Source organism: Leopardus geoffroyi, chromosome B2 (genome assembly GCF_018350155.1).
Source record: "Leopardus geoffroyi isolate Oge1 chromosome B2, O.geoffroyi_Oge1_pat1.0, whole genome shotgun sequence".
In the NCBI taxonomy this organism is placed as follows: domain Eukaryota; kingdom Metazoa; phylum Chordata; class Mammalia; order Carnivora; family Felidae; genus Leopardus; species Leopardus geoffroyi.
In genome coordinates, this window is record NC_059332.1 from 87,383,145 (window position 1) to 87,410,816 (window position 27,672).

General features: G+C 38.6%; 1 protein-coding gene across 13 annotated transcripts in view; it reads left to right on the top strand.

Moving 5' to 3' along the window:
- KLHL32 (kelch like family member 32) overlaps positions 1 to 27,672 on the top strand; it is a 242,419-nt gene that overhangs the window by 87,309 nt on the left and 127,438 nt on the right. For all 13 annotated transcript variants that reach the window (XM_045499093.1, XM_045499092.1, XM_045499094.1 and 10 more), the window contains one exon: positions 7,502 to 7,609. In XM_045499093.1, coding sequence (XP_045355049.1) covers positions 7,502 to 7,609 — 108 coding nt within the window. The remainder of the gene's footprint in view (positions 1 to 7,501; positions 7,610 to 27,672) is intronic.

Genomic DNA, 27,672 nt, shown 5'->3' on the forward strand with positions numbered 1-27,672 from the left:
CTGATACTATTGTCCTCTGAAACTTTCCTTTCTTTGTAGCTACTTCCCCAAATTCATGCAGACTGTGTATCACACCTGCCAAGTCACTCCTTGACACAGGACCCAAATTCTGTTTTAGGACAGCTGTCAAAATGCAGTAAATCCCAGTTTGGTTTTAGTCAGTATGTCCATAGTAGATTTGGAAAGGCAGGGTTGAGGATATGAGGACAGAACAAATGGTGTCTGTGTGGGAAGATTCATTCAATCATGGCTTATCAAATATATCCAGTAAGGAAGAGTAAGTGTCATCCCTAAATACCTGAAAGAATAGACTTCTTTACATGGTGGGTAGTAAAGTATTGAAATCCCATACCCAAGGAATATAGTCGTAGACTAAAAAGTAATAGAAGCACCAGAGGAATGAGCAGAAGCCAAGGGATCTGAAAGGGTGACCCAAGGATAAAGCCAGATGTATGGATGCCATTTTCCATTTTCCAGAGTAGTAACAATCGACAAGGATAAATACCATTCATGGATAACCTGACTTCATGATAGGCAACGGTTTCTGGCCTTCCCATTTGCTATATCTTTAAGAAAAAAACAACTCGGTTTGTATCCTTTTTCCATTCCATTCCCCAGAAGACTCAAGTGGTTGAAATATGGGTGCATCCAGGAGGAGGAAAATTCTAAAGAGAATGCCTGGCTAGCCTCAGTCAGTGGAGCATGCTACCTGTGATCTTGGGGTTATAGGTTCAGGCCCCACATTGGGTGTAGAGATAACCAAGAAAAAAAAAGAAATAGGATAAAGCATAATCATGCTGGTTTTGAAGGGCTTATTATCACCATGTAATTAATTTAAGAAGCAACTATGCCAAGAGCAAAGCTGTGAAATACAGTTAGATTCTTTGAGTAAACAAGTTACATATTTGAAAATGTTGGGGAAAACCAGTATGTTTCACATTTTTTAGCATACAAGGTGAATTTTTCTTTGTATGGTTAAGGTGAGAGAAAACTGGTATTTTAGAAATATTAATTTTTGCTGCCTAATTATATGTATAGTAATCTAATTTGCTGTTTTCATTTGCCCTGATACATTATTCTCTGAGACACTTACTATACTGTTTGAGGAAGAATTAAAACAGCTACAAAATATATTGGGGGAAAAACCCTCCAATGAAACAGCCTCACTGTTTCAGGCCATTAAGCTCCCCAAATGGATTGGGAAGCTTTTGCATTTGAGAGAGAAAAAAAAAAAAGGTAAATAGTCCAGTTCAACTGTGGTTAGGACTCTTCTTTCTTCAATGCTAGGGAAATGGGCAATTGTGGTTAACTGAACAGTCTCATGAACTGGGATTTATTACCCATTCTATATGTGAGGTATAACCAAAATGTAATAAAAGATAATCACCATTAACACTAAATTGAGCAAAATGTAATCTTTGTTGATTCAGAAGTTAGCTTGACTCTGTAATGCCACATGGCCATTGTAAACATCACTAATGACGTAACACTGGGCGTTTACAAGATGTAGGGGATCCGGCTGGATCTGCTGATCATTATAAGTTGCTCCTTTCAATAACTTCCTTAAACATGTTTATTTAGTTTTATTGAACTCTCATAAAAGATAAGGGTTGAATGTATCCAAAACACTGCAGTTATTTCATCCAGAAAATCGTTTGAATTCCTGAAAAAACGGAATTCACAGTACTTCTTGCCCATGTCCAGTGCAATTCGAAAGCTATGTGTAGTTTACCAGGTGAAAAGATCATATTTCACCAACTTTAAGTGCTTAAAAAAAATCTGTTGCTCTTATCATCTTTGAAGATGTAGTGGAATTTCCATCGGTCAGTTTTGTGACATTAATGTGCCAACCTAAAATTGGTTGTAGTTCATCTTGTGACTGCATGACATCAATGTGACCTGGAGAAACTGAATTCATGTACTGTGATTTTAAGACTCAATTTGTGTCATTTCTGTGTGAAATACAGGAGGACTGACACACTATAAATCGACAGTTCTCTCTGTGGGAGGCACTTAAAGTGGATTGTGTTCTCACAAACTGGGTTTTCAATTAGAAAGATTTGTGGTGGCGGTAGCACATTATCAGCCAAGAGTGATCTGTGACAACTGTAAATCTCAGCCTGGCCAAGTCTCTCCCAAAGACAAAAACAGTGTGAACCAAGGAAGAATCTGTGTGATGCTTCCATATTTCTGAGCAGAATTTTATCCCATGCTTTGGCAGAATGTTGTGGCTTCATAGAGGGCATTGCCATATGTTCTTACTTCTTTCTAAATGTCTAGCTTTGAACTAATGTGTATTTAGCTTATGGTAGATATTCTTTTTCTTTAACTGTAGCTACTTTAGCTATTTGTCTAAAACACCTTGCATCCAGAAAATTTCTGCCTATGTCAGATTAGTTATTTTTGTTTATGATCCTGTGTTACAGCTGGACATCATCGCAGCTGCATCGTCATCTGAACTTTTGAAGATCATGTTGTTTCATTCATTCATCCATTCATCTCTATTTATTGTATGTGTGCTGTGCTGGGGTCTAGGGGCTTCATTGTGAGTAAGGAAGATGTGGTGCCCACTTTCACTGAGCTTGCAGTTTACCTTTTCAGGACACTCAGTGCTAAAGGACAGCACCATGGTCTCATCACCTCTTTTGCTACCAAAAGACACTTTGTCCTTCCCTGTGGGCTCTAGAAGCTCTCTTGACATTGTTTCACAAGCTCTCTTGACATTTCACAAGTTTCACAAGCTGATGAATGACTGGGTTCTTCCTTACTTTGGTGGTATCCAGTGAGGCTTTTTCTCTTTTTTTTCCTTCCTTTTAGAGAGAGCTAGAGTGCACATAAGCACCCCCCAGCGGGGAAGGGACAGAGGGAGAGGGGGAGAGAGAGAATCCCAAGCAGGCTCCACAGCCAGCATGGAGCCTGACATGTGGCTCGTGACCTGAGCTGAAATCAAGAGTCAGATGCATAACTGACTTAGCCACCCAGGTGCCCCCAGTGAGGCTTTTTCTGATTGAGGTGCCTTGTAAGATTATTAAGCCCAAACATAGATGATAATTGATTTAATAATTTCCTTTTTTCTTCTTATTAACCGGTGTTGTAACTTTTAAAAATTATGATGTTTTAAACTTATAACATTAAGTTTCTAAGACTGTATGATTATCAGAATGGAGGTTGTGTGTTTGTGGAAATGGTGATGGTTTTTATGATGTGGTCAGACCTTAACGTAGGGTGTAGGAGTATGTGATAAAAGTTAAGTCCTACAGCCAGACAGGGATTTTGAGTGGGGCTGTCATTAGGAAAGCATTTGAAAGAAGAAGATTTGGGCAGAGGGCAGAGGAGGAGCTGTTTCTTAGCTCTCATTCTAATTGAGATTGAAGAGAGACTTGGGAAAGTAGGGCAGTCAGCTTGGATTAGAATAACAGCTTCTACTTATTAAGCATCTACTTTGTGCCAGATACTGTGCTTGATATTAAGCATAATTGTACCTAAACCTCAAGACAACCTATGAGGTTTGTATCATCTCTACGTTACAGATAAAGGGCCTAAGGTTCAGAGAAACTAATACATTAGCCAAAGATCACATGTTGAAGGTAAATTGCTACTTGACTGTGGATTATGGGACCCAGGATTTTAATCAGATGTATCTTTCTGCAGAGTCCTGAATATTAAAACTAAAACAAAGTTTTCAAAAGGCAGTTGTTAGAAATACACAGGTAACACATATTTATTTTAATGACAAATAATACTATGTAAATGAAATAAAAGTAATAGTCTCTTCCTTCCCTCTATAGTCATACCCTCTAACATAACCATACTGACAAATTTGGAGTTCCTTTATTGCCTGTTCAAACATGTACAATGATATATGTACGTTATTCAAGGGGTTGTGTTCTGTCCCCGACTCTGCCAAGCCAGGTGTCAAGTTATAGCACCCTGGTTGAGGATGCCTGTTCTATGCCACCTTTGCTGTGGTTGCTTTTGAAAAATCCAAGGAAAGCAGATTAAAAAAAAAAAAAAAAAAAAAAAGGGGACCTCCCTTGGCCTCTTGTTCTGTTCTGTAGCCTTTGCTCTGAGGGACTTTTTGCATTTCATTAACCCAGATAACTCTTGTGCAGTTTGAGTCATTTCTGTCAGCAGTGGAGTTGATAGAGAGCAGCTGGGCACCATTTCAGGTACTGTTACAACTTGGAAGATCTGAAAAAAAAAATTCATATCGGGAATATATTAAAAATTGAAACAAGCCACATAATAAAAAACAGACATTGAAAACAACTGGAATTTCTTTCAGTTTTTAGAGTGGCAATAAGAAATCTAGAAGCAAATTCAGAATTACACAAATTAAAAGATCTTTTTATTATTATGACCTGTGCTTTTTAGTTTTGAAATTTTATTGATTTATTGATTTAATATTTTAAGTAGGCCATGGCCAGTGTGGGGCTTGAACTCATGACCCTGAATTCAAGAGTCACATACTCTACTGACTGAGCCAGCCAGATGTCCATAGTTTTGAAATTTTAGATATTCCATGAATGCATAAGCAGAATCCATTCACATTAAAATCAATTTTCTGATAGCCTTTTATATCTATAGCTGCACCTCAATTGAAAACAACAACAACAGGGGGACTGGGTGGTTCAGTCCATCAAGCATCTGACTTTGCCTCAAGTCATGATCTCGTGGTCTGTGAGTTTGAGCCACACATTGGGCTCTGCGCTGACAGCTCAGAGCCTGGAGCCTGAGTTGGATTCTGTGTCTCCCTCTCTCTCTGCCCCTCCCCCACTCATATTCTGTCTCTCTCTCAAAAATAAATAAACATTAAAAAATTTAAAACAACAACAGCAACAAAACCCCCGGAGACTAGTGTTCCTAATGTATCACTGCTTTTAACCAAAGAATACATAAGGGAGATAGAATTCTATTTCATCGTTATTACAGTATAGAAGTTTCACTAAGACTGTGCCTTATACAGGTAATATACTGAACACTTCATATATGTAGTGTCATCTAATATTCAAACAAGTTCATGAAGTGGGCACAATTATTGTCCCCATTTTTTAGACAAGAAAACTGAGTCAGAGAGAGGTTACATGTGTGTCCCAGTCACTTGCTAGTGTTTATACTCAAGCCCAGAATGGTTTGGTTACAAATTTGCCCTTAATCACTGTGGTTCACCAAACCAAGGATTATGTGACTTCAGATCCAGTGTTTTTAACCATTCCCAGAGTCCCTTAACTCCCAGTGGCACTAGCAGCAAGCCAGATCAACTCACTCACTAACCAAGTTGCCAAATATACCGTATTGACCATTCACCATTAACAGTTTCTAAAGGAATGTTAGATTTCATTTATTCATGATAAAGCCAATTTCTGAAAGTGAAATCTTCTGAATGCTATTTAATATAGCAAATATAATTGTGTATGTTACGCATTACATACTCCCAATGCCTTTAGGATATTTTGAATATTGTCTTTTATTGTCTCAAGTTGCAAACATTGCAAATATTCTTTACATTTCTCAAATGATAAGACAGTAATAATTTGGTGTTTCTAATGATTAAAATTTTAACTATAAAGGAAGCTAACAAAGACAATTCTATTCATTATAAGATCTCAGAACTCTCAAATGCAGTGATACAGAAATGACGAGCTCCAGAAAGAATAATAGATCATCAATTAATACCACCATTCAATATATATTAACTTAAAATGTGTAGAATTGTGAGGATGAAAAATAGATTTATCAAAACATAAAAATCGCTAAGAGATGAATGTTAATACATTGACAAAACAAAAAAAATCACATTTCTAAAATTAAAAAATTTAGTGTGAACTAAAATATTACCATAGAGAAGAGTGAGGGGTTTTTCCCACCCACTTTTTAATTTTATCTCTATGAAGTTAGCTAAATTGTACATTCTGAAGGCACCATCCCCTTAACACTTCTATCACTTCTGATACCAGTTGCCAGTTAGAAGGGGTTCCTAAAACTATTCTCTCATTCATTAATTCACTAGGAAGTCTCACAGAACTTGCTGAAAACTTTTATACTCATGGAAATGGCTTATTACAGGGAAAGGAAACAAGTTGGAATCAGACAAGTAAAGAGACACATAGGACAGAATTGAGAAAGGGACCACATACAGATTTGCTGGCCGTCCTGCCTCTGTGGGATCATAGCATTGTCTCCTAGCCACCCTAAGTGACAAAATGCACAGAGGACTGCCAACCAGGGACACATACCCAAACTGTTGGTGTCCAAAGTTTTTATTGGGGCCCACTCACAGATTGCCATTGTGATTGACTTTTCATCTCCAGCCTCTCCTAGAGGTCAGACTAATACCTTTAGTCTCCATTTCCTCTGGAGGTCAGAACTGATACAGTGTGGCCCAAACCACCATTGTAAATCCTGGCGTTAGACTGTCGTTGGTCAAAGTTCCAACAAACAAAGACACTCCTGTCAAGCAGGATGTTCTAAGGGTCTGGTGATCACCTTCCAGAAGCCAAGGGAAAAGACCAGAGCTTCCTTTGGGTGAGGTTAATTCTTTGCTATATAGATGTATATACTTTTCTAAAAAGTGCGTTTCATCGTTGGTAACCGAAAAGGGGATATTCTCTTTATACCTGTTAAATCAAACTTGTTATAAGTGTATAAATTACACTTGTGTAAATTATGTGTAAACAAAAAAAGTGGGTACCTTTTGTTTTTGTTTTTGGACAGGAAGCAAGCCAGTGCATTTTTTTTTTTATTTGGCAAGGTTTCATTTTATTTAATTTTTAAGCTTTCACTTGACATACTGATCATCCTGTAGACCTGATTTTCAGTAAGTTGGTCATTTGGGGAATTGGTTTGGGGGCAAATTGATTTTCAGTAAATAACTTAGTGGTTCTAGAACTCAAGTGAACATCAGAGTCACCTGGATGGCCTATCACAACACACATCGCTGGGTTCCACTGTGAGTTTCTGTGTCAGTAGGTCTGGGTTGGGGCCCCCGCCATCCATACTCTAAAGTTCCCAATGATGCTGATGTTGCCAGGCCAGGGGCCACATTTTGAGAACCCTTGGAACAGAGTGTGTGATACATGGCAGGTGAGAGGAATGAGATGTGTCATTAAGTTGAGGTAGAAAGTATGCAGAGAAGTTAAGAGACAAAGTCGCTGCTTTCCATGTCTTGTTGGCAAGTTGGAAGTGCTCCACATTTCATGGTAGCAGTGAGACCCCAGATCGAGCGACTGAGTTCAGTGAGTGAGCCTCAACACAGCCACCCCAGAGAACAACCGTGGGATTAAGTGGGACTCTGTGTGTGAGGTGTGCGATGCCATTTGTGTGTTACTCTGTTTAGACAGCAGAGTGATTTGCAGTGGCTTTTTGTAGACGCATTTCAAAAACCAAAATCAATCTTTAATTTATAGGATGTATTTCTTTCCTAGTCTCTCTAGAACTTTTCTTGTTTCCTTGCTTTTTAAGTTCCATAACTCCCCATCCCTCCCTTTCTCTCCCATCTCAGGCGATGTTCAGTCTCTGTATGGTGGAAAGTGGAGCTGACGAGGTCAGTTTACATGGTGTGACCAGCCTTGGCTTAAAGCAGGCCCTGGAGTTTGCATACACAGGACAGGTATGGTACCACATGTTATCTGAAAGGTTTATCATTTTAACTCCAGCCAACCAGAGGGGATTATCCTTGAAGTATGAGATTTGGGTGTTTTTCTTGTTTTTCATTTTGATGTTTAAAACAAAAGTTTCACGTCTCCTTAATTTTATAGCTAAAATGATGGAAAGGTAAGTAAAGCAATTTGATTTTAAATAGGACCCAAGGAGCATAATATTTTAATCTGAGCTCAGTGGCTTGCTGGTGTAATTTTAAAATATCCTAAAGAACTGTCATATGGGAATGAGTTTGCAAAATAACTTGAGTTGTTATTACTGAAGCTCTATTACTTAATCATGACTTTATTGGCTTAAAAAAAATGTAAAGCCCTGAGAAGCCATGTATAACATCTTGGCACCCTTTCCTCCACACACATCTCAGATTCAGGGTCTCAAGTAATAGATTATAATGTGATGGTTTGAAAGCCAAAATTGTTCATCATTAAAATTGTCATAGAGTTTACAGGTATTTCCAGAGAACATCCATTTTCTTTTTTTTCATGAAAGAGTAATGATGAGAACTAATAGAATGTGAGTCAGTGTGTGACTATCAGAGAAAATCAAAATAAGACTGCATAAAGACCATATGAATCTAGATCTGAAGCATCATCATTCTTTACTAGTTTTATGTTACTGAAACAATTATTAGAACACACCAAAACCTTCCTTTTAAAATTATTTTTAATTGAGATATAACTGACATATAACATTATATTAGTTTTAGGTATAGAACATAATAGTTTGATACATGTCCTACCAAAGTTTAGTTAACATCCCTCACCACACATAGTTACAATAATTTTTTCTTGTGGTGAGGACTTTTAAAATCTGTTCTCTTAACATCTTTCAAATATGCAACAGTATTGTTAACTATGGTCACCATGCTGTATGTTACATCCCCAGGACTTATTTATCTAAACCTAGAAGTTTGTACCTTTGACCCTCTTCGCCCATTTTACCCACCTCCAACCCCCCATTTTCATTTGAGAACCACTCAAAATCAATCCACATACTGACTGAATGTTTATCCTCTTTTATAAAGTTGGGTTGTTTAATTCCATTTTATTTAACATATGTTTTGTATCCTCTGTGCTAAAATAAGGAGGCCCACACCCTGGTGAGGAAGAGAGCCATACACATAATCACATGCCCTCATTGTGTTGGGAGATATAATAGAAGCAGAATACAGGATGTAGTACAGACAAAAAGGAGGATGTGATTATCTGGAGCCATCAGTACAAACTTTCACAGAGAAGGTGGTATTTGAGTCTTGAAGAATGTTGGGAGTTCACTTTTCTGCTAAATTTTCCTCTTTAGAGGCTTATTAAACCGTATGATATTATCCACTTTCTTTTCTAGAGCTAGTAGAGTTTGAGGTATGTTTCATAGAATAATTGAGGCAAAGTCTGGCAGCTGAAATAAAAATAGTGGGTAGAAAGGGAAAAAAAATCATCCATCAAGTAGCAGGTGCAAAGGGAAATAGAAAGGAAGTGGATCACAAATTCAGGGTTCAGCCCAGCCAGATTTCCTGCCTTAGGAAATTCAGGTGGACAGTTATTGTTCACAGATTTGCCAAAACAGATTCCCAGTGAGCTGAGTAAATAATGTGTTATATGATTTTTGGTTTACAGATGCAAAGACAGATGGCCAGCTCTAAATTGTGTCTTGTGTAGATTTCTCTCTTCACATCTGAGATACAGTCATGCCCGCATTTGCCCATCCCTAAAGTACTATTGATAACCCGTAGCTCATACTTTGCTGGTATGCAGTGGGAATGAAATAGTAATTCTTGCGTGTTTTTTTTATAAAACTATCCAAGTAAGTAGTTTTTGTACTTAGTTGCATTAATAACGAAAAAGTTTAAGCTCAGAAGCTATGGGCTGCAAAGCATTTAAATCATTAGTAAACAGAAGTGCACAAAAATTGCTATAAAGGCTGAGTTAAAACATGCATGCAGATATAAGTGGCTGTATTATTGTTTGCTTTTGATTGCCTTGTAGTTTCTTTCACATTATATAGATAGATAGATAGATAGATAGATAGATAGATAGTGCCTGTGGCATAAAGGATTTATGAAACATGAACTTTATGAAGGGGACTTTTTGAAGAGTAAGAAAACTGCTTGGGAAGAAGTTTGCAATCATACTCATCAGTTAGGAGTCATATGCTCATATTCCACTTTTATGAGGAGAAAGGAAAGCCAATAACTGCTTAAAAAAAAAAAACAAGCCCTAGGGCCAGACCCAGGGTTGCATTTATTCTGCCCAGTGACCTGTTTCTGATGTGTCCACCCACAGAGCGGCAGCCAGCCTGCAGCATATAGCAGTAACTCATCTGTTCAGATTGTGTGCTGAGGGACAGGAAGTGGGCTGGCATTTCATGGAGCATCTTCTGCAAGAGCAAGGGCACTACCCTAGGCACTTTATGTGTGCTGTTTGAATTCATCTTCTAGACAGGTCTGCAGAATGCAATGATCCATCGTGAAGATGATGGGCCCGGGAAGGTGCAGGGAATGACTGAAATCACTCTCCCAGTGAATACAGACTCAGTGAGTCAAGTCAATCTTCTTAATTTCAAATCCATTGTTCTTTCTTAATGTTCTAGGTCACTGAGGAAAGGTTAAGTCATATTTGTTCCACTTTGTTGAAGGAGGCAGGGAAGCATTTGGACATTTTAGAGAGTGACCTGCTCTCTTCCTGGGGGCCTTTGCAACACTCAGTTCATGAGGGCTCCAAGTTGCTGCACTGGTAATATGATTACTCTTTGCTGCACAGTGGACATTGATATAGTCTTTCTTGGACAACATCCATGGTACTTTGTTTTCTTAAACACCAAAAATGACTTTATAATAAGTCTGTTTTCCCTTTAAGATGTGAACAGAGATAATGGCAGAACGTGAAATTGCAGTATTCTTGGGAAATGCAGAAAGCTGCTTTCTCTTACTATGGAATCAAAGTTAACATTAAGCAAAGACTCCTGGAAGCAGGAGTAAAAGCATAGTTCTTCCGCTTCTTGTTTTTTTACTATTGTGGATATTTGCTAATCTATTGTCTTTTAGTCATCATATAGATTTGTAAAAATGAGGGTTAACATTGAACTTCTCTACCGATAGCTATTTTTACTGGCAGTTGATTATACCTTTAGTCAGTGGTAGTAGGCATAGTATAAAATATAAGTATTTTAAGTGTCTGAAAATTGTTGCTGTCTTGGGAGGTACATTGGAAGTAGAGTGGGTGTGATGAATGAATGCCGCCATGTGTGACAAGACGTGTGCATGTTCCTCCTACATACTGCTCTAAAGCATAGCCTTCTCAAACTTGGTCACAGATTTCATCCAGAAATTTTAAAGAAAGGGCAAACTTTTCCCGTAATGCTAATACATCCTCTGAAAATGCATGCACTTTTCTTATTAAGAAGCCTTACATAGGGCTGAGCAAGCACACATTCTGCCTTCCCACTGATGAGAGACGCACGCCCTTCTTGGGGCACAGCTTGTGCAGAGGCTGGGATGCATCGCAACCCTTGTGGGTGTCTGCACAGCTATATAGAGCAGAAGCAGCCATGAGGGGCAAAGGAGCCAGGCTGCTCTCTAGGTCCTGTTCTGGGCTGGCACTGGGAGTGAGGTCAGAAGCAAATGGTGTGATGTAAACTGTCACTGGGCAGATCTGCCTTAGCGGGGAAAGGACAAAGTAAACCTAAGAAAACACAAAGTCTCACTTAATTTGGTGGGAGAGACTACCCGTTACCTTGGCCTCCCTTAGTCTGCTCACTTTCCAACTCTGGCCAGGAATTCATTTGTGTTTCAGATCAGGAAAGAAGAAGGGGAGGAAGAAGAGACAAAAAGGGATTCTGATGAGGACGTTGCCTGGGAGGAGGATTCCCAGTCCTAACTAGACAAGAGGTCAGCCACTCAAGAGTCAGCAGGTGTTGCTAAGAAAGCCCAGAAGATAGTGAGGAGCAGTTACCACCAAGACCTTTCTGTAAAGAGAAGAGCCCTGCTTCTGGAAGGACTTTCAACCTCAAAGGTCCTAGAATAGGCCCCTAGGAATTTGAGTAACTAAGGACAAAATAGGAAGCAAATAGTGCTGAGAACCACAATAAAGTTCACTGTGGCGCACTCTGGCTCTGGTGGTGTTAAGGAAGAGAGGCTGTATGCCAAGTACTGTGCTAAATACCTTCCTTAGATTGGACCAAGGGGTTAAGCCTAATTAGCTTCCTCTGACTTTCCAGAGAACTGTCCTCTTGTTCTGTTCCTTGTAGCTTTGAGAGAGAAACTATGTACCCAATGATAGTGGCATTTGTAGTTTCCTTTAAAATTCCCCACCTCCAGGTACTCCCAGCTTTGTCAGCCATGAACCAGCCATGTCATATCTGGGCATCTGAAGAGAAAGGACTCTTCGCTTTCCATATGCCCTTGCTTTTCTCTTTATCATTTGGTAACTCCAGCCTTGGCTCTTCATCACATGGAAGAACCCATGTCCTTGGGACTCCCATCCTAATTACCTTCCTCTTATCCAGAGAATGCTTTAGTACAATCTTCACAAGGAGATTTTGTGTAACCATTAATATTAATATTTTAAAGTCTTTGGAAATATAGTAAAGTATGATACTCTATTGAGTGAAAAAAAACGTTTTAGCCATAATTGTGGTTATGTAAAAATATTCATGCACCAGAAATTGTAAACTCAAGGAAACTATCCCTTAATATTCATGCTCTGTGCAGCAAGGTTTTTCTTCCTGATTCTGATTTGATTCCTTGATAGGTTCACATTATTTTTTTTTACGTGGCACTGATATGGCATACACTGTAGCATTCCATTTTGGTGATCATCGAAACTGTATTTATTCTCCACAGCCGAATATTTTCCTCTGTAGACCTGAGCACTCAGACCCAGCAGCAAACTGACAGGAGTCTTAATTGGAACTGCTTCTCATGGACCATCCCTTCAGGGATAGATGTGTCACTTTCCATGCAAAAAGTCCCCATAAGATTTGCTTATAAACATAACCTGGTTGAACTAAATGGTAGCACATGAACAAATCTGGGAGAAATTTTTCTTAAATGCATCACTAGGGAGCCATGTTCAAGGCTATTCAGTGATTTAAATATTTTAGCTGTAGAATCCTTTCTTCACCTAGCAGTATCTACAGAAACCTGGCAAGCAAAAAGCCCCTAGGGCCCTTGTACCATGCCCCAGGCTTTGGAGGCCACAGTCCTAAATCCACATTCTGAGGAAGAATATTTTGAATTGTGCAGAAAGTGATGCTTTTCTCCTTCCCTTAATTCCTGTCAGAGCTGTGCCAGAGTCCACACTGGAAGGTTTGAGAGTGAAATGAAGGAAGTTTGAATGTCATCAGTGATTTTTGCTTCCTTGGATCCTTTGAAATTCTGCATTATTTGCCTTTGGAGAGATTTTCTGTTCTATCAGTGGGTCATTGAAACACACACACAAGCAGGTGTGTCCCCTTTCCGGCTTACTGTTTCAGGGTGAAGATGTTACCTGTTCCTGTTCATGGTTTCACAGGAAGCAATCAACTGACTTGACAGACAAGAACCATATGCCAAATGGAATTTTCATGGCTTCCTAAGTTGTTAAGTAAAACAATAAACCTTGACATGTTTTGGTGGTCAAAAGTGGTAAGGACAGGTTGGGGACCTAATCTTCTCTTGTGAAAAAAATGAAAAGTGAGATTTCAAAAGTCTGGGTCCTGACTGACCCCCAGAAGCTTACTTTTCTCAGCTGAGGACCAAGAACCCAAGCACTCCCTGGCCTGGAAGCCCATCTGTTCTTTAAAGGGAACAGTTGATTCACACAAAGTGAAGTCATATGGGAGGACCTCCTCCATGTAGAGCAGGACCAGTTCTAATTAACAGTCTCTACTTCATGCCAGCCTGTTCTCCCATATTTGTGCCGTCTGGTCAGAATGTACTCAGGTGTAGTTTATACTGCAGGAATTATAAAGCCATTTGCTCAGCATATCCACATCTAAAATATCTCTGTGTAATGAAGTATAATTGCGACACACTTCTGAGATCTGCTTTCATTTGGTAATAAAACTGATACTTTGATTTTTTTTTTTTTAAGTTTCCTGACTCTTCCTTAATAATTTGCAAGTTTGGGTTTCCGAGGCGTCCCATAATCACTCTGCAAAAACAGAATGGCTCCCTAACGAATGCAAAATTTGATTCAGATGTTAAGACTGGTAATGCCACACATGTGCCAAGAGGATATAAAAAGGTTTATTACTCACATAATGAGGCTTTCTGGGGAGAGCAGGGTGGCTCTTAAGCAGGCCCAAAGATGGCTTCAGAGGGCGTATAGGGGGTGATTGGCCTTGACTTTTGTTGTGGTTAGGGGTTGGGGCTGGAGGATTCTCCACTCAGGCAGGAGCTCATGTGGTTTGAACTCCTACCAGCACCAAGGAAGAGAGCACTCAATCTTTCCTGAACTTTTCCCCAGGTGTGGGGCAAACAGGAAAGAGAGAGGGCTGGGGCTTGAAAGGTGTCAGTAGGCAAACATCAGAAATGGAGTCAGACCTCAGTTACATTAGTCTAGCATTCTACTTGAGTGAGAGTCACATTTTATTTTTTAAAAATTTTAAAGTGTTTGTTTACTTATTTTTGAGAGAGAGGGAGCATGAGCAGGGGAGGGTCAGAGAGTGTGAGAGAGAATCCCAAGCAGGCTCTGCGCTGTCAGCTCAGAGCCCCGAGCAGGGCTCAAACCCAAGAATAGTGAGATCATGACCTTAGCAGAAAGCAAGGGTTGGACGCTTAACTGAGCCATCCAGGCACCCTGAGAGTCCCATTTTAGGTATAGATATTTTCCTTTGAGACATTATGAAACTCAGTCACTTAGGAAAACAAAATGTGTTTAAACAATATGCCAATAGTGTATTTGATCTTTCTTGGCATTAATTCCGTGCTGAGGAACCCATTTGTGGGCCACGATGCTTGAACTTGTGTAGAGAACGTGCATAGTGAGAACATGATTAGGGTCTCTGGATATCTGAGATAGCATTAGATGACAAGGATGAGTGTGGCCCCTTTGTGTTTTAATCTTCTCTGTATTATATACTCAATTCAAATGAGCTGGATTTGTTGTCTCTCTTTACTCTCCTTCCAACTCTACCTCCCACTCTCCCTCTACTGCCAGTATAAGGAATGGAAAGAGAAGTATTTCCTGTATGCTCTTGATGATGGCTCTGTTGTCATAAGTGGGGCAATAAACAGTCAGTCCTTTTCTAGCCAACGTCCTCTAGAGTAGAATCGGCTAATATCCAGCAACTTAAAATAGTAGGTCAACCCACTTAGTTAATTCAGGGTAGATTTTGCACTTCTGTGCACTTGTTTCTTTTGGATGTTTTGGCATCCAAATCGTTGCCAAACATTTTACATTTTACGGTGTTCATCTCAAATTTTTCCTTTGCTGTGGTGGATGAGCGGTAACTCTTGTTTTAGAATATTTCTAAGCAGAAATCAAAGCAGAATTTCTAAACAGTGTTCTTTCCTGATCATTGGAATTTGTGAACATTGGCTGCACTCTGAATCCTCCCCTAAGGAAATCCTACCCTTCCTTTAGGTGCTCCATCAAGTCAGCTGTGAGTGGAGGGAGGTTAACAGTTTATTTCATGGAGGAACTTGATTAGCTTATTAATTTTCGTAAGAAGATGTCAGCCTATTGATGACTTTTTAAAGTACATCAGCTTTTCCCCTGATTCAGCAAAAGAACATAATTACACCCCAGCCTCAGCCTGTTTTCTGGGACAACTCTTACTAAAGGTTCATTTGGGAGAAATTATATTCATAATGGGTTTCCAGAAGATACACAGTCTGTCTATCAGGCTTGGTGATTCTCAACCTCATCTGTCAGGCCTTAATATAAAAAGACAGCATTGAATGTCTTAGGTTATCCTGAAATGAAATTCTTAGACAGTATAACTTACCTACATAAATTACTCTAGATATCAATAAGAAATCTTAACCATCTATGAAGAATAAATAGAAAGTGTAACAACAATAATATGTTCAGTATATATATGCTGGGGCAGAACTCTTTCAGAAAATATAATGAAATGATTTTCTAAAGTAGTAAAATTACATACAAAACAAAACAGGAGACTTTTCTTGGCTTTTATTGTGGTAGCACTCCTGGAAAATTCAGTTTATCTTGATACCAAACAAAAACCAAATTGTGCTTATATGTAAAACAGAGCTAGATTCTGGGCTCAGATTTTATAAATAAGTTTTTCACTTCTGTGCACGTCCAGCAGGCCATTCAGATGTGCAGGACATAGGGCATTTCTGTGGTTGGTGACTGCCCTGTATATTGCATGACATCTAGCATCCTTGGCCACCACCCAGTAAATGCCAATAGTGTCCCTTCTACTGGGACAACCAAAAATACCTGCACAAATTTCTCTGCTGTTCCCTAGAAGGTTAAGAACCACTGATCAGCTCTTCTAAAATTTATACCTGGATCAAGGTAGATAATCAGAAAACCGAATGTCTGAGTTTTAAAGAATCTCTTCATTAACTTTTACTTTTTATGCAAAATACATTTAAAAAATTTTTTTAAACATTTATTCATTTTTGGTAGACAGAATGTGAGCGGGGGAGGGGCAGAGAGAGAGGGAGACACAGAATCTGAAGCAGGCTCCAGGCTCTGAGCTGTCAGCACAGAGCCTGATGCAGGGCTCGAACCCACAGAACCATGAGATCGTGACCTGAGCTGAAGCTGGACGCTTAACTGACTGAGCCACCCAGGCGCCACAAGATAAAATATATTTTTGATGGTATTAACAGTAGCACCAGGTAAGTCATCCAATGACACTCTTAATGTCTGCAGGAAAATTTCCATTAAATCTCAGGGCCTGGAGAAGCTAGCATTCACTTTAGTATTTGTATCTTTTTATCTCATATTAGGTTACATTTCTTTTTTAGTTTGATTCTAGAAAGCTTAGAGCCATGTTTGTGACCTACTTTCAATAGTTATAAGGGTATAAAAACACATGTATGTATACCCCTCCTTTCCTGATCTCATATTATTTTTTGTTTCCTGTTTTCTCTTAGGTTGAGTGGCTTATGTTGCTAATTTTTAAATGCTTGTATTGATGCCTCAGATCCTATTTATAAGTAAATAAATAGGGTAAGTGAAGAGATTGGGAACCTCCGAAGTCTTTGAAATCCCGGAGGTACTCTAATGTTATTTGTGGGCACGAATAAAGTGGTAATACACCCTATTAGTCCTGCCTTTGAAAATGAAGTGTCTGCAAATTCCCAAGTTGTTCCATAAATAAACCATTCCACTTGCTTTCTAAAGTTTTTTCCATCCTTGTTTTCAGCACTAAAAATAGGGCATATCGTTTTTCATCTTTGAAAATAAAAAAAAAATCACCCAAGGGGCGCCTGGGTGGCTCAGTCAGTTAAGCATCTAGCTTCAGCTTAGGTCATAATCTCACTGTTCATGAATTCCAGCCCCTTGTCAGGGTCCCTGTCTGCACAGCGCATGCTTGGCATTCTCTGCCCCCCTCCCTCGCCCCTCCCTTTCTCTCACTCTGCTTCTCTCTCTCTCTCTCAGAATAAACATTTTAATTTTTTTAACGTTTATTTAGTATTGAGAGACAGAGAGAGACAGAGCATGAGTATGGGAGGGGCAGAGAGAGGAGGGGACATGGAATCTGAGGCTCCAGGCTCCAAGCTGTCAGCACAGAGCCCGAATGGGGCTCGAACTCACAAACTGCGAGATCATGACCTGAGCCTAAGTCGGACGCTTAACCGACTGAGCCACCCAGGCACCCCATAAAATAAACATTTTTAAAAAATCACCCAAAATGTTTACATCAACTTAAACAGGAATAAAAATGAAAAATAATATTCACTAAATAGGAATAAAAATGAAAAATAATATTCATCCGAATTCTGTTCACCCAAAGTCTAACTTATTTACACATTATATGTTGTTTCCCTGGTTTATTTTTCTTTTTCTGGCCTTTATCCATATGCCTAAGTAGTTTTATATAGATTTTTGTGACTATAATTTACTTAATTTCTTCTCTGGAATTAGATAAAAGTACATTTCTCCTCAGTACATAAATTCAGTTTCTATCCTGGAGTTAGATAAAAGTACATTTATCCATAAATGCTGCCTTATTGTAATCTAGTTTTTTCATTGATTTGGATTATTTTAAATAAATTCACAGACCTAGAATTACTTGGTCAAAAGGAGAAAAGTATTTTTTGTGAGAACTGCCTTCTGAAGGAGTTTTGCAATGGCTGCTGTTGGACAACGAGCTTTCAAACTTTTCCCCTTAAAATAGAATACTTGAGCCCTCTGCTGGAAGCATTTAGTATTTGTATCCAGTAGTACCATGTTGAAGTTTTACAATTCCAAATGTAGGATGTTTAAAAAGAAAACAACCTGGTAGCAAAAATATATAGTCTCTGTGGTTGATTTCAAGATAAAAAAACAACTGGCCAACCAGAAGTTTTGAGAAGATTTATATTACGAGTACGTTTTCCATTTGAATAGAATAATGACACAGACATTCAAATGAAGGACTAATCTGAACACACTGAATGTCCTACGTTAACTTGTGAGTATTTTATTTCTTTTGCATACTTCATAAAAAGCATCCATTTATAGTTTATTTTCAAATTGAGAGCCACTAACTCATCAAATACTTAATGAGCACCTACTTTGTGTTAAGAACTTAGTAGATGCTAGGGATGCACTGAAGAAGAAAAAAGTACATGCTGAATGCTTTCTCAGAGTGGATTGAATAGTGGTTAGAAATGCCACATCAGCACACCATTGCATTATTGGAAATGGATTACTAGGGGCCTAAACTATTTGGCACATAGTGAAGTGCCTGGGGATGTTTGATGCTCCAAAAGTTATAATAGGAGAATGAATAATTGAGCCTTCATAGAGTACTACCTGAAAAATAACAGGCTAATTTGCATTTTGCTTTGCGGGGAGAAAAATAATACCTATATGATCTATGGTAATTGAATAGATACAGCTCTTGAAAAATCGATCATAGCCTTGCATGAATCTGTCAAGATAGAAACAGTTTGGCACAGCCCAAAGAATATAGCCACTGACCTTAGGGGGAACTAAGCCTGATTCCAGTCTGTGGCAACTTTGGAGAATTATCTGGTGCATCCTACTGTAAGTATCAGCTCTGTAGTTGCTGGGGAAAGTTACCATTTTCACTTCAAATCCACGATTCCAAATCTTGGACAGAAACTCATCTTTGCCAGACAGTGCTAATTGGTTTCCAAGTTAATTTGCTTTCCTCTTCTTCCTGGTGCTTTTCTCATTTCTTCTCTCTTCTCAAACCCTGCCCACCCCTCACCCCATTACCCTACTTCCAGTATACTGAGCACAAGGAAAAGTCACCTTCCTTTGTGAAGATAGGTGCAGACAGGAAGATCGGCATCTTTTCACCATCAAATCCCCAGTCCCCTGTTCCTGTGCACTTGTTCTGTGTATTTCTGTCTTTCATGGTGGAAGAGGTATCCTTGCTCTGTCGAAAATTAATCTCTCCACATAAGCTCTGGATCATACTCCCTCTCTTCCTCTCAGGCTTCACTCCCGAAAGTGTCTGTCTCTTCTGTCGTCACTGTCTCCTTCTCCGTTGGAACTTCCCCACAAGCGTATAAACATGCTCTATTGCTCATGTTTCAAATTCTCTTTCTTGTTCATATATTCCCCTTCAGCTACTACTTGTTTCTCTACTTGCCTTCACAGAAGAAGTTATGAAAAATGTTGTATGCACTTACATTTACTCATTTTCACTCATTTTTTCACTCATCAAGTCTGGAGACTTCCATCATTCCACTGAAATTGCTTTTGACAGTCACAGGTATTGCCAAGCCAATTACATAATGTCACCACGTCATCTCAGCTTCATTCAGTGCAGTCAACCTGCCTCTCCATTGAAGGCTTTTCTCTCTTGGTTTTTGTGACACCACATTCTGTGCCCCTTAGGTACCCTCCCCATCATTCCCTTCCAGATGACCGCTTGCTCCTTTCCCTCTATAGGTTCTGAATTCCTCATGTGTCAGGTTCCTCCTATTTAGTTTAACTGGTTTCCTTTGTGTTGTCATCCAGAGCCACAATATTTTGTATAATATTATACTATTGACTCCCAGTCCCCACTTATACCGCAGACCAGGGATTGGAATACTCTCTCTGTGAAGTGCCTGAAAGTAAAGAATTCGTCTCTGCAGGCCACATAAAGCTCTGTTGCAACTACTCAACCCTGCTCTGTAGCATGAAAACAGCCAGAGACAAATATGTAAATGAATGTGCTATGTTCCAGTAGATGGAATGGCTATGTTCTGATAAAATGAATTTTTTTCGGATACTGAAATTTGAATTTCATATCTTTTTCACATAATGCAATACAGGCACATTTCATTTTTTGTGCTTCACTTTGTTGCACTTTGCAGCTTTGTTTTTTCAGCAATTGAAGGTCTGTGGCAAGTCTGTGTCCAGCAAGTCTCTTGGTGCCATTTTCCCAACAGTGTTTGCTCACTTTGTGTTTCTGTGTCACATTTTGATAATTCTTGCAACATTTCAAACTTCTTCACGACTATTTTATTTGTTATGGTGATCTGTGATCAGTGATCTTCGGTGTGTTGTAATTGTTTTGGGGTGTCATGAACTGCATCCATAGAAAATGGGAAACTTAATGGATAAGTGTTGTGTATGTTCTGACTGCTCCGCTGACTGGCCATTCCTCTGTCTTTCTCCTTGTCCTTGAGCCTCCTTATATTGAAATTAAACTAGTTCATCTCCCTACATTGGCCTCTAAGTGTTCAAGTAATAGGAAGAATCTCAAGCTAGAAATGATTAAGCTTAGTAAGTAAAGCATATTGAAAGCCAAGATAGGCCAAAGGCTAGGCCTCTTGCACTAAACAATTATCTAAGTTGTGTTTTGTCTTGAAAGAAATTGGAAGTGCTATTCCAGTGAAAAACACGTGAGTGGTAAGAAAGCAAAACAGCCTAATTGCTGATATGGAGAAGATTTTAGTGGTCTGGAGAGATGATCAGACCAGCTACAACATCCCCTAAAGCCAAAGTCTAATCCAGAGCAAGCCCTTAACTCTCTACAGTTCTATGAAGGCCAGGAGAGGTGAGGAAGCTTCAGAATAAAAGTTCAAAGCTAGCAGAGGTTTGTTCAAGTGGTTTAAGAAAAGAAGCCATCTTCATAACATGAAAGTTCAAGTTGAAGTAATACGTGCTGATGTAGAAGCTGCAGCAAGTTATCCAGGAGATCTGGCTAAGGTACAGTTTTATATTGGAAGAAGATGCCATCCAGGATTTTCATAGCTAGAAAGGAGAGGTCAATGCCTGGCTTTAAAACTTCAAAGGACACGCTAACTCTTTTGTTAGGGGCTGATTCAGCTGGTGGATTTAAGTTGAAGCCAGTGCTCATTTAACATTCTGAAAATCCTAGGGCCCTTAAGAATGATGCTAAATCCACTCTTCCTGTGCTGTGTACCTGGAACAACAAAGCCTGGATGACAACACATCTGTTTGCAGCATAGTTACCTGAATATTTTAAGTCCTCTGTTGAGACGTAATGCTCAGAAAAAAAGATTCCTTTCAAAGTATTATTGATCATTGACAATGTACCTGGTCACCAAGAGCTCTGATAGAGATGTGCAGTGAGATTAATCTTGTTTTCATGTCTCCTAACACAACACAACATCTATTCTGCAGTCCATGGATGCAGGGGTAATTTCAATTTTTAAGTTTTATTATTTTAGAAATACATTTCATTAAGGCTCTGGCTGCCATAGATAGTGATTCCTCTGATGGATCTGGGAAAGTAAATTGAAAACCTTCTGGAAAGGATTCAACATTCTAGATGCCATGAAAAATATTCATGATTCATGGGAAGAGATCAAAATGTCAACTTTAACAGGAGTATGGAAGAAGCTGACTCCAGCCCTCGTGGATGACTTGAAGACTCCAGTAGAAGAAATAGCTGCAGCTGTGGTGAAAATAGCAGGAGAACTAGAATTAGAAGTGGAGCCTGAAGATGGGACTGCATTGCTGCAAGCTCATGATCAAACTTGAATGGATGAGGAGCTGCTTCTCATGGATGGGGAAGGAAAGTTGTTTCTTGAAATGGAATCTGCTCCTGGTGAAGATGCTGTGAAGATTGTTGAAATAACAACAAAGCCTTTAGAATATTACACGCACTTAGTTGATAAAGCTATGGCAACATTTGAGAGGATTGACTCCCAATTTTGAAAGAAATTCTGCTGGGGGTAAAATGCTATCAAGCAGCATCAGATGCTACAGAAAAATCATTCATGAAACGAAGAATCCATTGATGTAGCAAACTTTGTCTTATTATAAGAAATTGCCATAGCCACACCAGCCTTTAGCAACCACCACCCTAATTGGTCATCAGCCATAAACATCAAGGTAAGACCTCCACCAGAAAAAAAGATTATGACTTGCCGAGACCTCAGACAATGGTTAGCATTTTTTAATGGTTAGCATTTTTTAACAGTATTTTTATTTTTTTTTATTTTTAAAAATTAAAAATTTTTTCAGATTAAATCTTTATTATTTTTTTACCTTCTATTTATTATATATTATTATTTTTAATATAATGTATTGTCATATTGGCTTACATACAACACCCAGTGCTCATCCCAACAAGTGCCCTCCTCAATGCCCATCACCCACTTTCCCCTCTCCCCCCAACCCCATCAACCCTCAGTTTGTTCTCTGTATTTAAGAGTCTCTTATGGTTTGCCTCCCTGCCTCTCTGTTTGTAACTTTTTTCCCCCTTTGCCTTCCCCCCTGATGTTCTGTTAAGTTTCTTAAGATGCACATATGAGTGAAAACATATATCTTTCTCTGACTGACTTATTTCACTTAGCATAATACCCTCCAGTTCCATCCATGTTGCTGCAAATGGCATGATTTTATCCTTTCTCATTGACAAGTAGTATTCCATTGTATGTATAAACCACATATTATTTATCTATTCATCAGTTGATGGACATTTAGGCTTTTTCTATAATTTGGCAGTTTTTGAAAGCGCTGCTGTAGACATTGGGGTGCATGTGCCCCTACGAATCAGCAGTCCTTTATCCTTTGGATAAATTCCTAGCATTGCTATTGCTGGGTCATAGAGTAGTTCTATTTTTAACTTTTTGAGGAACCACCACACTGTTTTTTAGAGCGGCTGCACCAGTTTGCATTCCTACCAACAGTGCAAGAGGGTTCCCATTTCTTCACATCCTCGCCAGCATCCATAGTTTCCTGATTTATTCATTTTAGCCACTCTGACCGGTGTGAGGTAGTATTTCTGTGTGGCTTTGATTTGTATTTCCCTGATGATGAGTGATGTTGAGCATCATTTCATGTGTCTGTTGGCCATCTGGATGTCTTCTATGGATAAGTGTCTATGTCTTCTGCCCATTTCTTCATTGGATTATTTGTTTTTCGGGTGTGGATTTTGGTGATACTATATTAAAAAAAATGTTTAATGTTTATTTTTGAGAGAGAGACAGAGTGGGAGTGGGGGAGGGGCAGAGAGAGAGGGAGATACAGAATCCAAAGCAGGCTCCAGTCTCTGAGCTGTCAGCACAGAGCCCAATGTGGGGCTTGAACTCATGAACTGTGAGATCATGACCTGAGCTGAAGTCAGAAGCTTCAGGAGCTTCAGGAGCTGAAGTCAGGAGCCACCTAGGAACCCCAACAGTAAACTATTTTTAAAGTAAGGTATGTACATTGTTTTTTAGACATAATGCTACTACACGCTTAACAGACCACAGTATGTTGTGAACATAACTTTTATATGCACTGGCAAATCAAAAAATTCATTTGGCTTGTTTTATTGCAATATTTGCTTTATTGTGGTGTGAACATACAGTACCTCTGAGGTATGCCAGTATCAAACTTTTGTTTTTTCCCAACTATTTTAAAAAGTTAAAACCATCCTTAGATATTAGTAACCCCAAAACTGAAATACTTAGAAATAAATCTAACAAAATATGAACAAAATCTATATGAGGAAAATTATAAAACTCTGACAGAAGAAATCAAAAGAACCAAATGGAGAGATATTCTGTGTTCATGTTCATGCTGATGTTCACGAGTAGGAAGACTCCTGTTGTTAAGATGTCAGTTCTTCCCAATTTCCTAATTTGACCTATAGATTCACTGTAATCATAATCCTAGTGAGTTATCTTGTGGGTATCAACAAAGGGATTCCAAAGTTTATACGGAGAGGCAAAAGACCAAGGATGACTAACAAAATATTGAAGCAGAAGAACAAAGTTGGAAGACTGGCATTACCTGACTTCAAGAGTTACTCTAAAGCTACTGTAATCAAAACAGTGTGGTAGTGGTGAAAGAATAGCCACACAGATCAATAGAACAGAATAGAGAACCCAGAAGTAGACTCACATAAGTGTGGTCAACTGGTCTTTGACAAAGAAACAAAGATAATATAACAGATCAAAGATAGTCTTTTAAACAAATGGTGATGGAACAATTAGACATCCACATGCAAAAAAAAAAAAAAAATGAATCTAGACAAAGACTTTACATTCTTCACCAAAGGTAATTCACAATGAATCACCAACCCTAAATGTAAAATGCGAAACTGTAAAACTGCTAGAAGATAACAGGAGACACTCAGATAACTTAGGGTGTAGTAATGACTTTTTAGATATAGCACCAGAGGCATGACCCATGAAGGAAAGAATGGATAAATTTAACTTCATTAAAATTAAAAACTGTACTGCAAAAGTCAATGTCAAGAGAATGACAATACGAGCCACGAACTGGGAGAACATTACAAAACTAAACATGTTCTTACCATACAATCCAGCAATCACACTTCTTGGTACTTACCCAAAGGAGTTGAAAACTTAACGTCCACACAAAATCCTGCACATGGATGTTTACAGCAGCTTTATTCTTAATTGCCAAAAGCTGGAAGCAAGCAAGGTGTCTGTCAGCAGGTCAATGGATAAACTATAGTAAGTCCAGACAATGGAATATGATCCAGTGCTAAGAAAAAATGAGCTATCAAGCCATGAAAAGACATAGAGGAAACTTAAATGCATATTAGTAACTGAAAATAGCAAATCTGAAAAGGTTGCATACTTTGGGAGGCCAATTGCAGTTGACCTTTGAATAAAGTGAGGGTTATGGGCACCATCTCCTTCCTCATGCGGTTGACAATCATGTAGAACTTTTCACTTCCACAAAACATAACTACCAATAGCCTAATGTTGACCAGAAGCCTTTCCCATAGTATAAACACAAATTCTATATATGTATTTTATATTATAATATTACAATAAAGTGATATAGAGAAAAGAATGCTATTAAGCAAATCATGAGAGTATACATTATAATACTATACTATATTTATCAAAAAAATTCCACATATAAGTAAGTGGACCTATGCAGTTCAAACACCTGTTGTTCAAAGGTCAACTGCATATGACATCCTGGAAAAGGAAAAACTATGGAGTAAAAAGATCAGTGGTTTTCAGGGGCTGGGGGGTGGGAAGGGAGGAATAGGGTGGAGTACAGAGGATTTTTAGGGCAGTAAAAAAAACTTTGGATACTATAATGGTGGTTACATGTCATTATACATTTATCCACACCTAACATCTGGAGTGAACATAATGTAAGCTGTGGACTTTGGGTGATGAGAATGTATTAATGTAGGTTAATCAGTTGTAACTACTGTATCACTCTGGTGGGAGATGTTGATAATGGGGGAGGTTATGCATGTGTTGGGGGCAGGAGGTATAAGAGACTTTGTGTACTTTCTGCTCAATTTGTTGTGAATTGGAAAGTGCTCTCAAAAAGAAATTTTATTAGAAAAAATAAAACTAAATTTTGAAAAATACAAGAAGAAAAGTTTTTCTTAAACTATTTTTAGCTCATAGGTCATACAAAAATATGTGATTGGAAAATTTGGTATGGGGCTTCTAGCTTGTCAACTAGACTCGTATCTTTCCGTATTTCGATATCTCCATTTGGATGACTAATAGGCATTACAAACTTAACATATCCCAAAATGAAACTGGTGATCCTTCCTCCAAACCTTTCGCCCCTTGGTTTTCTCTTGCCAATCGGTAGCCCTGCAGTCTACCCCGATGGCCAAAACCTAGACTATGAACACCATGCAACAAGGGAACTTGTTTGTCTTGTTTATAATCATATCCACAGTTCCTAGAAAGGTGCCTGGAATATTGTAAACACTCAGAAAAGGTTTGCTAATTGAATGGGTGAATTTCTCTGCCCTCAGTTTCTTCATTTGGCATGTGGGCGTGATATTTACCTTGCAGGAGTGATGAGTGGGAAAGGGTATAAGAAGGAAAGAAAACCTATGAAATTACCTCACAAGGTACCCGGTACATGGTAGGCAGTATACAAACTGGCAATAGGGGATAATTATTTGTGAAGTAGATTTATTTTTTTTATGGAATTGAATAAAAAATACCAGGCATTATTCTAAGAATTTTACTTGGGTTATCTCATTTTATCCTTATGAAGACTTTATGCAAGTAAGTAGTAGTCATCTCCCATTTTTTGTACAACAGTGCTAAAAACAAACCTGTTAATGACTTGCCCACATTCCTACAGTGGACCCTACAGCCATAGTTTACCTCCATTCTTCATAAAGCAAATACAAGGGATTTCCCAAATGAAACTGGATATGAATGATATTTTTCATGTGAAAAATAGAAATATTTTTCTATGAAATGAGTCATTCACAGTGAAGAGCTCTTTTAGCATACTGTGGCCACCACTGTTTTGGCATGAATTACCCCTTAGCATAATCATCTCCTCGGGTTCTTTGTTTTTATTTGTGCTTGAGTACCTAGCAGTGACAAAGTAGTAGCCAACTATAAGTGAACATTGGAATTAGCCCTATTCATTCTTGCAGAGCCCTTCCATCTTCGGATGTCAGCATTTTTTAGTAATGTTTTTTTCTTGTTTGGTCATATTAGCATTGTAAGAAACTAGCTCTGTGTGGAGAAGCCCAGCTTCACTAATAAAGCTCTGTGGGATGAACCCTTCCATGTTCATCACACTTGAAAGAGCACTGGTTATAAAAGTAAGTCTTAATAATTAATTCGGCTTTTCTTATAACCTGTAATGACTTTCATGTTTCATTATATTTAATAGCTGGGACTGCTTATTTCTCTTAGAAACTATCAAAAATTTGTTCTGCTTTTTCAAATAATTGGGCCATATTTTTCTAGGTAATGCAAGTATGTATAATTTAACTTTACATTTTGTTAAATAATATATTTTATTAATTTAAACATAATGAAGAAAACTATGTTGGAAATGACTGTCTGACAGACCTATTGATCTCAGAGCTTTGAAATGCCAGGATCATGCTAATGGAGAAGGAGCCAAAAGAAAGGGGTGGGGGTTGTTCATACAATATAAAAGAACCAAGTTTTTTCATATGAAGAATTATTTCACAAGTTCGGTGAAATGAATTGTCTTCAGACAAGTACTCCTACAGCCCTCTGTGCCTACCCCTATTGTAGCATTAATTACACCACAGCTTCATAATTCCTTTTGATTTTTTTCTTCTCTCTCTCCTGGAGCACCTAGCTGGAGTATTTCATCCGTCATCCTGTGGCATGTCCTAAAATAGGAAAGGAAGAACTAGTCCCAGCAGCAACATCTATAGACAGGAACATCCTCTAAATTGCATTAATGGTCCTAAGTGAAATTTTTGCAGGCAAGGCAGCATGTAGTTTTCCTGGCAGTGGAGTCTTAGTGTCCTTATTTATTCTTAGGTTTCTTCTCAGCAACCTGGAGAAGGGCGTGCTTCTGTAACCTGCCTGTAACCTTAGAAATTTCAAATTAACCAGATGAGGATGTATAAACTTAGGAAGAAAAATTATAGAATCTCAAAGCAATTTCCACACTTTTTTTTTACTAGGCTATTATTATTATTATTTTACCTTTGTGGCTTTTAACATTCTTGAAAAATATCGTGAAAATC